The sequence below is a fragment of the Mirounga leonina genome, unplaced genomic scaffold (assembly GCF_011800145.1).
Source record: "Mirounga leonina isolate KUSES-001 unplaced genomic scaffold, KU_Mleo_1.0 Mir_173, whole genome shotgun sequence".
NCBI classification, from domain to species: Eukaryota; Metazoa; Chordata; class Mammalia; order Carnivora; family Phocidae; genus Mirounga; species Mirounga leonina.
The window spans coordinates 37,094,622-37,106,652 of record NW_023270447.1 but is presented as its reverse complement, the minus strand read 5'-3'; the positions used below and the strand labels follow the sequence as shown (position 1 = coordinate 37,106,652).

The 12,031-nt window shown below is 35.3% G+C and overlaps 1 protein-coding gene across 2 annotated transcripts in view; it reads right to left on the bottom strand.

The window, feature by feature from the left end:
* Positions 1–12,031, bottom strand: part of ANKRD13C (ankyrin repeat domain 13C) — a 94,221-nt gene that overhangs the window by 29,985 nt on the left and 52,205 nt on the right. For both annotated transcript variants that reach the window (XM_035018281.1, XM_035018280.1), the window contains 2 exons: positions 7,750–7,881; positions 4,340–4,501 (listed from right to left, as the gene is read on the bottom strand). In XM_035018281.1, coding sequence (XP_034874172.1) covers positions 4,340–4,501; positions 7,750–7,881 — 294 coding nt within the window. The remainder of the gene's footprint in view (positions 1–4,339; positions 4,502–7,749; positions 7,882–12,031) is intronic.

Here is a 12,031-nt window from a genome sequence, read left to right as displayed (position 1 = left end):
TAATTTTAGCCATTCTGACCGGTATGAAGTGGTATCTCACTGTGGTTTTGATTTGTATTTCCCTGATGCCAAGTGACGTGGAGCATTTTTTCATGTGTCTGTTGGCCACTTTTGGATGTCTTCTTTGGAGAAATTTCTGTTCATGTCTTCTGCCTATTTCTTGACTGGATTCTTTGTTTTTTAGGTGTTGAGTTTGGTAAGTTCTTTATAGGTTTTGGATACTTAGCCCTTTATCTGATACGTCATTTGCAAATATCTTCTCCCATTCTGTCAGTTATCTTTTGGTTTTGTCAACTGTTTCCTTTGCTGTACAGAAGCTTTTTATCTTTATGAAGTCCTGATAGTTCATTTTTGCCCTTGCTTCCCTTGCCTTTGGACGTGTCTAGCAAGAAGTTGTGTGGCCAAGATCACAGAGATTGCTGTGCTCTCCCCTAGGATTTTGATGGATTCCTGTCTCACATTTAGGTCTTTCATCCATTTTGAGTCTGTTTTTGTGGGAAGAAATTGATTTAGATGAGGTTATAAGGGTGGGACCCACATGATGGGATTACTATTCTTGTAAGATAAGGAGGGACCAGAGTGCTCTCCCCCACCTAAAAACACAGCAAGAAGTCAGCCATCTGTAAGTCAGTAAGAAAACCCTTATCTGAGAAGCAAATAGGCCAGCATCATGATTTTGGTCTTCCCAGCCTCTAGAACTGTGAAAAATAAATTCTTATGGTTTAAGCCATCCAGTCTATGGTATTTTGTTACGCATCATGAGCTAAGGAAGACACTATCAGAATGGGCTAAATAAATAATAAAAAATAATAATAAAATTAAAAAATGGGTAAAATAAAAATTGTGACAATATCAAATGCTGGAAAGCATGCAAAGAAACATTCATACGCTGCTTGCAAGAATGGAAAATGGAAAACATTTTGGCAGTTTCTCACAAAACTGAACATTTAACTACCATACAACACAGCAACTGTACTCTTAATTGCACTTGGACTTGAGTACAGAATTTCCCCCCCCCCCCCCCCGGAAGGGAGGGATGTGAACTCTTCATTATGGAGGGAGTTCTGAATGGACCAGAACAAAGATAGGATCTGGGCATTCTAGAGATGAGTGTTGAAAAAGGACTTCAGCTACCTCCATTTGACCTCAGTCTGTACTTTCTAATTGAGTTGCTCTTTCCAGTTATCTTTTAACTCAGGCAAAAAAAACCCTACAGGCACAGGATCCCCTGATAGAAACCTAAACTACTCCTTCAAGCAATAAGAACTGCCCTGACACCAGCAAGACCCTGCATGACTGACCCAAAGGCAGTGATCAACCTGACCTTTACTGTCCAGCAGCACATACCCACGTACCTTTGTCCCACATTTTCCTTACATAAACCCGGAAGTATTTTCAGCACTTTGGATAGTCTTTGAGACATCAGTTAGCTGTCTTCCTGGTGTTGGCCTCACCAAAATAATGTCCTTTCTTATTTCACCACTTGTCTGTCTGCCTTTGGATCTTGTCAGTGGCAAGTGGCTGGCTCAACCTGGTCTGTTTGGGACCCCCCAGAACCAGGTGCTCTTGCTTGGGCCCTGGTTACAGTATGAACAGTACACAGTGTAGACAAATCAGACAACTGGCATGAACTGTCCTCTAGAGCTACCAGGGTAGTGGAGCACACAGGGTCCTACAGCCCACTCCCCAAGGATCCCTTTGCCCATTTACCCCTCAAGTGCACACACAAGCAGCCAGCATCATGCATTCCCAAAGACAGCATTTATCTCAGAGAAATAAAGACTTATTGTGTTCACACAAAAACCGATATGTGAATGTTTATGGCAGCTTTATTCATAATGGTCAAAAACTAGAAACAACCCAAATGTCCCTCAACAAGTAATAGTTAAGCAAACTATGGTACATTCATATCATGGACTACTACTCAGCAGTAAAAGCAACAAACTATTGATTTACAACTGGGAAAAATTACCAGGGAATTAAGCTGGGGGGAGGGGGGCAGAAAAAGCCAATCTCAAAAGGTTATATACAATACTTTTGAAATGACAAAATTTAAAAAAATGGAGAAACAGATTAATGGTTGCCAGGGATAAAGGACAGGGAAGGCACAAAAAGGCAAAAGGTGTGCCTATACAAGGGGAATAGGAGAAATCTTGTGGTGATGGACATGTTTTATATCTTGACTATAAATGCAAATACCCTGGTTATGATACTATATTACTGTTTTGCAAGATGTTACCATTTGAGGAAACCGGGTGAGGTGTATATAGAATCCCTCTGTATTAACTTCTTATGACTATGTATGTGAACCTATAATTATCTCAAAATAAAAAGCTGAATTCAGAAAAATCAAGCAGATCTTTATATAAAAATTGATTGATCTATATATTCAACATCCTTCTAATCAAAATCCCACCAAGTTTTTTATCTTTTGTAGAAATCAATGAGTTGATTTTAAATATTCATCAAGAACTGTACAGTTCAAAGGAAATGTTTCCTTTGATTTCTGAGAAGTCAAAAGCTTAATTAGTTAATTTATTTCATATTATTTTGTTCCATTATATACCCATTTGGAATTAAACTATGTTTTAAGTTCAAAGTTCAAAACTACTGCTGATTAAAATATCATTTAAAGGCCCCTTTAACAATTCAGGTGCATCAGGTTATAATCTCTGCCCTAAAGAAAATCATGTTGTGTACTGTTAAGCTTAAATATAGATAAATCAGACAACTGAAGACAAATGGCAAATGGCCCACAAAACTCTATTCTATAAAGTTTTGTTTCTATACATTCATCCTAAAATAGTTTATTGCCAAGCTTAAACAAAGGCAATAACTCCCACCACAACAAAATCATTTTTTAAAAAACAAGTCCAATAAAATTGAAATCACAATGCAAGTCCAAAGAAATGGGCTTTTGTCTGGTTAATAATGGGAGAGGGTAGCAGCTTTGTCAAATACTGAGCTCAGCATTCCCTCTCTCAATTCATCTGCATTTCTATTTCCTAAGGAGTATATCATGTCCTGTATCTCCTACTGATCAAGAGATCAGTAAATACCAGAAGACTTCCAGAAAATGAAGTCCTGTGAGGCTCTATCCCATGGACAAAAGAAAAAGCTGTACAAAGGGGATCTGGAAGGAGGGGCCAGGATCACACTACACTGGCATAATCACAACTTCAACATTTAATGAGGAGTCTTAGACATTCTATATCCTGTACTTATTTAGCTGATTCACTAAACACAGGAATTTTTGAAACATTAAAATATTTTTCTGGCACGTACAGCATTACCATGAATTAGCTGGAACCTGGCATACTGTTCTGCAAAGTTTATCTATCCCTAAACATAATCTGGCACAATACCATAGGAGAGAAACTAACATTCAAGGGATTCAAGCCTCCCCATAGTAACCTTTAATCTTTTTACTACTGTGACTCACATTTGACACTTCAAACCAGCACTCACACATATGTGTATTTATACAACACATACATCCCTGAAACTATTATTGCATAAAGTAATGACCCACACTACATGTCATGTGTTCTGGTTTTACTCTAACATCTTTATTTAGGTTCTAATTTTTTTCTCTTTTAAAAAAAGTGGTCAAAGCCCACTAACTCAATTTCATAACCTACTAAGGGGTCCCTATGCCACCTTCAATTTGAAAAACACTGCTATACAACTGTAGTTAAATGTTAACATTTGGGGAATCCTGATGAAGAGTATTGAGGAATTCTTTGTACTATTTTCTTTGTACTTTTTTGTAAATCGAAAATTTTCAAAATAAAAAATAAATTTAAGACCCCATCCAATTATCTTATTAGGGAATAAGATTGCAGAGGCAATGATGTCTCATATACCTCTGTATTTCCTAATTTTCCCTCCCCTTTCCCTACTGTCACACAATTCTTTACATATAGCACGCTCTCAATATACATATCCTAAATAAAACTTATGGGAAGGTAGAGATTAGAAATGACTTCATAATGGAGGTAAATCTTTAGCTGGGCCTTCAAAGCAACACAAGATTTCAGTTGGTGAAGTAGGAAAAAGAAGATATGCAAAGAGACACAGATTAAAAATTAACACTGGATTTCATACTTATAAAATGATTTTAATCTATTAATGAAGTTTCAAAGACTGAGAATAGATTCACAAAAAATCATCAAAGGCCCTATCAAAGAAAAATAAAAGGTGATGTATAGTAAAAAAATAAAATAAAATAAAAATCTATGAGTGTATTTAGTGTACTTATATAAACTTAATGAGTGCCAGGAATGAAGTCTACCCTCTCTCTCCTTAGAACATTATAAATTAGAAGTAAATATTATACCTCAAAATTCTGTTCCATTATGTTTCCACCTTTACTCAAACTCTCCATAATGGCCTTATTTCGAAGAATATCTTCTTCACTAAGATGTTCTCTTCTTTTTCTTGATTCTAAAACAAGTCCATTCACCAGATAAAAGTCTGCCAAAAAGTTTCCTACTCTTTCCTAAAACGAAATTAAATAATCAAAATAATAAAATATTCAAATATTTCAAAATAATAAAACAAACTAAGTTTATCTTAGATTAAAAATAAAGTTTCAAAGTAATATATGTTTTTCCATAAACATATAACATTTAGGTGAAAATAAATGTCCTCTGGTAACTGAGCTTATCAAATTATCTTACCCATTCTACTAAATTGAAAAATAAATTACACATTTCACATTTGTAAAGGAAAATTTAAAACACACAAATGAATTAAATCTAAATAAAAATACCACATAGTATTCCTTTAGAATCTACTCCCAAGTAGCACAAAGCTATCTGAAAACTTTATTTAGCTGATAGTCAAACATCATGAGTAACAAGGAAGGGTCAGGGATAACTGCTGTTCCCATTTTATAGATAGAAAAGAAAGTGGAATAAAAAGAAATATTCTAATTCACATAGGAATCTCTAGCACAACTAGAATTAATTACCTGCTCCAATACTCTATTCTCTAATAAGCTCTAACTTCAAGTTACAGTTGCTTGCTGCTTTCAATAATGAAAAGAGAACAACAGAATAGTCTTGCTCCCCAATACAATTACAATTAAGTGTTTACTTTATGGATTCGGGATAAGGAAACTCAAGTGATATAAATGATATCAAGGAAAGAGTTCTTATTTCCTTTCAATTAAGACCTCCTTCAACATTAACCTTCACCTTTTTCAGACCCATGGGTTGTCAGTTTCAAACACCTTACTACAAAAACCATGATCAGTAACTTACTGAAAACAAGCTTCCCATTTCTACCTGCATGCAGATCACTTGGTCTCCATTTTACTGATGTTTTCTGGCATTCCAAAACTATGTATTTAGAGTTGTTTCCATGTCCACCTTGCTTCTGGTGGCCTTGTTACCTGTCACCAAAAAGTAAAGCATTCTGCCCGTTTCTACCTACAAAATGGGAACCATAAGTATTACTGACTCCCTCCTTACCTGTCAAAGATTTAAGAAGATCACCTAGACTCTGTTCAACAGCTTTGAGCTGCTTAGCGGTAGCCCTAGATGAATAGCAGCTTCAATTTTTATCTTCTCTTGAGGTGATCCTTCTAATGCTGTCCAGAAGAACAGAGTACAAACAAATAAGACTTCAAGCCAACAAATGGATTGCAGTGTGGGAGCTCACAACTGGGAATCCTATAATACTATTTGTTGCCAGACAGGCTTAGAAAATAAAGTTGATGAGCCTACATCTAATAGAATTTATTTGTGGTTGAGAAATACTCAGGAGATAATTTTCAGTTTTTGAAATCTTATAATGAAAAAGCATTTATTAAAAGTAAATCATCATATCAATAAAAACTTTAAATATATATTCTTCATAATCCAGCCATTCCATTTTTTGTTATCTATAACAGACAATGCAAGGGCGTGTAAATGGATGGTAAACTCAACATCATTTGTAATAGTAGAAAACTGGACACAAATGTGTGTCATTCTTCAAAATGGCCACAAATAAGAGACTAGATAAATAAACTACAATATACCCATCCTATGGAATACTATGCGGTTGCTAAAAAGAATTAAGTGGTACTACTGATAAGAAAAAACCTTCTAAACATACTAAAGAGTGGGGGAAAAAAAACTGCAAAACAATAGACATAATATAACACTAAAAAAAATAAATAAATATCAACAACTAAAGCTACATAATACTTTGTAGAGGATTATGCATTTGTATATCCTCTAGATCTTTTTTTATTCTCTGCATAATCCTCTATAAAGTACTTTGGGGGTTGAGTAGTAATAAAGGGGTATTTTTCAGGTTTATTTATAAGGTTGTGTGGTGGTTAATTTTGTGTCAACTTGGCTAGATCTAGGTCTAACACCTGCCTAGATGTTGCTATGGAGGTATTTTTTTTTAGATGTAATTAACAGTTGAATCGGTAGACTTGGAATAAAGCAGATTACGCTCCATAATGTGGGTAGGCTTCATCCAAACAAATGCAGGTCTTAGGGCAAAGACTCAAATTTCCTGAAGGAAAAGCAATTCTGCTTCAAGGCTACAACACAGAAACCCTGCCTGAGATTCCAGCCTACAGATTTTATACTCAAGACCACATTAACTCTTCCCTCAATTTCCAACCTGGTAGACTGCTCTAAAGATTTCAGACTGGCCAGCACCTATATTCATATAAGCCAATTCCTTTAAATAAATTCAATCTCTCCCACACCCTTCCCTCCTTCTCTTTCTATGTCCATATCTTCATATATAGATATACATGTATCTACATGTAGATATACAGAGATACAGAAAGAGAGACCTCCTACTGATTTTCCTCCTCAGAGAACCCTAATACAACTTGTTTTTGTTTTTCCAGTAAGAATATATTCATTTCTATTGTGTGTAATAAAACATAATTTTTAAAGCCTAATTGTTAAAAGCAGTAAATCTTGGCCCTCACCTATGTGATGATTTCTTCTTTTTTTTTAAGATTTTATTTTTAAGTAATCTCTACACCCAATGTGGGACTCGAACTCACAAGCCCGAGATCAAGAGTTGCATGCTCCACTGACTGAGCCAGCCAGTCACCTCTGTGATGACTTATTCTTAATTTTATTTAAAACTTTATAAAATGCTTCTTCATATGTCTAATTAAAAATTTTAAAATATATTTTGAATAGTCTTATATAACCTCTTACTGACAGATGAAATGGGAATTATGGAAAGAATTTACAATTCACTAATGAGGGAATATCCATGGAAATTTAATGACAGTGTTATAGAAATGGAAGTTTATTTAATTTTTTTTTTTTAGGAATGTAAGCTTATTTTAGTCATATATAAGGGATACTGAGAAACGGATATTGAGTGAGTAAATAGTTTAGAAGTCTAAAAGTAGAAAGAAAAAAAAGATCCAGGGAAACGAATTCAAAGGTGTATCCCTCGTTGTGGTCTTAAGGAATAAAAGCATTAGAAATGTAATGGAACCATGTGAAGACACTGTTCCCTGTAAATAACAAAGCAGCTGACAGCAAGAATCTTTCTCAACAAAATTCAAATGAGCTAAACTTTCTCTCCTGGCTTCTGTAAGTATATCTTCCAACTCTGTAAACAACCATTATAATTCCCTATCTGGATTCAGGAGGAGGGAATAAATCACTGGAAGACAATTCAGTAAGCTACTTCTTCCTGCATTTCCACCACATTATCTTGGCAACAATTTTGAACAATTTTTAAAGTTGAAAAATCAAGATTTATACATACTGTTTTATCTTCCCGAAAGAGCCATCCTGTTTGGGCACGCGTGAAAGAAATTGATTTGGTTGATAAAGTTGCAGAGTAAATGTCACTACTCATTAAAATGTCAACCTCTTCTTCTGTTTCCATCTCTGATTCCTGCAGTGGGGATAAAAGTTAAATACAAGAATCTAGGTTTTCAAAGGTTATTAGTACTACATATGAAAATATCAACAATTAAAATATTATAGATTTCAAAAACCAAAAAGGACAGATTCTAAAAAATGTGAAGTGCTATTTTAAAAACCAATTACAGAAGTTTTAACTCCGTATCTCTAAATGAGTTACAATTATGACTAATTATAAATCTATAAATACGGGGCACATGAAATATAGTACTCTTATACTGTTAGAGATAGGTCATGGAAGCAATACTGGATTACCGATTACAGCAATATAGAGTATGTAGAGCAATTTTAAAAGATTAAGAATTAAGTTGAGAGGTCTGAGACAAAACAAGGTTTTCTTTAAATATAGATCAATCTTACTTTAATTCTTCTTCCTCCAAAGACCCACCACTATCATTTGAGCCTTTCTTTCCCAATAGCTGTTTGTGAAAGGAAGGGAAGGAGAAACGGAGGGAAGGAGAGGAGAGAAGGAAGAAAAGAGATCCTGTCTATATTCCTTATAGAAAGATAGGGAATCCAAAAATATCAACCCACGGTTCAAAACTTAATAATTAGTCTTGTTTCAGGTTTATCCTCTCCATATTCCCCAGTGCTGGTATATAATATATATATTTTTTTTTTAATGAGAAAAAAAAAAGGTTTGTGCTTGCTTCAGGGACAGAAGACTAAATAAGCAGGCACAGAAGGGTAAATGAGTAGGTATAAAATGAGGTTCTATTCTGTAATAGGCCAAGAAGAGAATCTTTTGATACTTAGGACAACAGGGTTCCAAGGGGAAAAAAAGGAGAAAAAAGGCAGAAACTAGAGAGGTGACTGGGGAATAAGAATTGTCCATAGGGTTTTACGATGACTAGAGGCTCTATTTCCCATATCTCCTGATTTCTAGCTTCCCAAGAGGCCCATTTTCTATTCTTCACCACCAAACTTCACCCAAATATAGTCCATTTCTGAATCTATGAGTCTATAGAAAAAAACAGCAATACCTTGGGATTGGGACAGTGCCATGTCCTTCACCCTTACAAGTGAAGAATGAAAAATCTTGACATTAATGCTAAAGCTGTTAAGAGGTGAAAATGTAGTCCCGGTAACCAAACTAATTCTGAACACAATTTTCTAAAGAAAAACTTTGGCTGGCATAGGTGTAGAACTGTTAGGCATTATGTTTCAAATATACTATAAATCAATTAGGATTTCATGGGAACAATACTATATACAACACTGTTTATGAAGAAATTTGCCTTAAGTTTCAAAAACCCTCTTTTCAAATAAACTTTTGGAACAGAAGTTTTCTATAAATCACAGACTGACCATCTCCTAACCATGTCATTGAAAAAGATCAATTGTTAATTACATTCATTCAACAAACATTTATTGAACAGTTATTATTTATGTATGTATATTAGGATAAACAACAACTATTCCCTGCCTTGAGGATTAATGTTCAAAATCTAGCTTTTCTATAATTTTTTAGGCATAAAATACATACACATATACCCTAAATACCAATCCTTTGGTGATCTCACTGATACTTTAACATTAGCTAATACTTACACTACTAGCCTTAATCTCTGGCTTCTATTTCAATACCATGCTTCTAGCTCACTTGTTGCCTAGTTAGCTATCCTGTTGTCTTTAATATGTAAGAGGTCAAATTATTCAATAAATTATCTGAGAGTCTAGAATAAAGGCTGGTAAACTACGGCCAGTAGGCCAAATCCAGTATACCACCTGTGTTTATAAATAAGGTTTTATTGGAGTATAGCCACACTCATTCATTTAAATACTATCTATACCTATTTTTAGGTTACTAAAAGTGGAGTTGAGTAGTTGTGACAGAGACCATCTAGCCCAAAAATATATCTAAATATCTAAAATATTTACTATTTCTCCCTTTACAGAAAGAGTTTGCCAAACTCTAGCCTGGAATGTACTGATACGCTATATTAGGTACCAGAGAATACAACTAAAGGTACCACGGGGAGCAGAGGAAGAAAGCCATATAAATGAATATAGCAGTAGAAGTTCTATGGTACCAGATTTAGTGGGAGCATAAACAAAATAATGGTCACCTGGCAAAGGAGGAAGTAACACTAAGTAGGTGCCCCAGAAGTATGGAAGTGCAAGAAGAGCATTCCAGGAAGTGGAAACAATGTAAACAAAGGAATGAAGCACTAAATAGCATGGTACATCTGAAAAACTGCAAAGAGCTCAGTATGAGGGTATCTCACATAGTAAGGTAAAAACAGGCTGGAAAAGTGAGCAAAGCCAGGTCACAGAAGGTTCCACATAATGTTAAGGAATCTGGATTTCATTCTTTAGGAAACGGATCTTTCAAAGTATCTTTAAGGAAGGCAGGTTTCATGAATTTGCTTTCAATGTTCAATCTATCTCTGATACGTGGGATAACTTAGAAGCAGACAAGAAGGGGACCAGGATGATCATTTATGAGACTTCCACAACAGTCCAGTTGAGAGATTATGAACATCTGAATTGTGGCAGAAAAGGTACGATTAAAAAGAGATAATTATAAGGCATTAGGGAGACAGAAAGGACCACACCTGTCCTCTAATTAGGAAACATGGAATACAAGAAAATATTTCAAAAATAATTCACAGTTTTCTGGCTGAATAGAGAATGATGTCATTCATCAAAAGAAGGGCAATGGGAGAGAGGGAAGGTTTGGAGTTTGGAGGGAGAAAAAAAAGAATTAAGTTTTAGATGAGCTGAATTTTGAGGTACCCGGGAGACACACATGATATCCATTAGGAACTTAAGTAGACAGGTCTCCATTCAGAGATCTATCTAGGATAGAAATATATACTTGTGGATCATCAACCTATAGTAGGTAGTTCGAGATGTAGGAATGGAAGAGATTATTCTGACAGTTTGTAAAAATGAGAACCACATTGAGGGTACATCAGTATTCAAGAGATGGCAGAGAAAAAGAACAGGCAAAGAAGAATAAGAAGAGAAGGGAAAAGAACAACTGATCAAAGTCAAATCCTAAAGAAATGAAAATTTTAAGAACTGAGTTACCAATAATAGACCAAGAAGTCTGATAAGACAGGGTTGAAGCAAGTACACTGATTTTAGCAAATGACTCAAAACTAACATCATCTAAAACCCCAAACCTATACATTTCCAGATCTTCTAATTCTATCGTTGGCACCACCATCATTCCACTCTCCAAGGCAGAAGCACTACATTTAGCCTTAAATCTTTCTAATTCTTAATTTACTACACTCAAACTATTAGCAAATCACAATCTCTCATTCTTGGAAATGTAAGTCATAGTTTCTTTAGGTATTCATTGTACCATCCTAGTCAAGAGCCTTATCACTTCTCAACTGTAGAATTGTAAAGTTCCCTGCCTCTCATCTCTCCCTTTTCCCAGTCCATCTTACATACTAGTTGTGTGATCTTGGAGATGTCATTTAACATCCATAAGCCTCAATTTTCTAATCTGTAAAATGGAGATAACAAAACTATTTGCTCTGACAGATTATTTTAAAGATTTAATGAGAAAAGCTGTAAAGCACTTAAATTATTTGTGGATCAAATCAATACCTTATTTAAGAATCTATAATTCTCTGTTGCCAACTACAGCAGATCCTGTTATCTTATCTGGCTTTTAAAGCCTTCCATAAACCACATTCCCACCACAGTCAGATCTCTTTTCTGTCTCTCAAACAGACCATTCTCATTCCCACTTCCCTGACTTTATTCATCCTGTTTCCTCCCCAAGGAACACCTTCTTTTGCTTCCCCTCTTCCAATCTAAATCTTCACTGCTCACTGCTAGTTAGGAAACTATTTAATAGTACACACAGAACATAATTAAGGTCTCATCAATAGGCATGGTAGTAGGAAGTTCTAAACTGAGAAATATTAAGGAAGGAGCCACAGGATGTGGTGAATGACTATGTAGGGAAATGAAGTGATGAAATATAAAAACAAAAGAAAAGCAGGGTGCCTGGGGGGCTCAGTTAAGCATCAGACTCTGGATCTCAGCTCAGGTCTCAATCTCATGGTCATGAGTTCAAGCCCAATGTTGGGCACCAGGAGAGAAGAGAAGAGAAGAGAAGAGAAGAGAAGAGAAGAGAAGAGAAGAGAAGAGAAGAG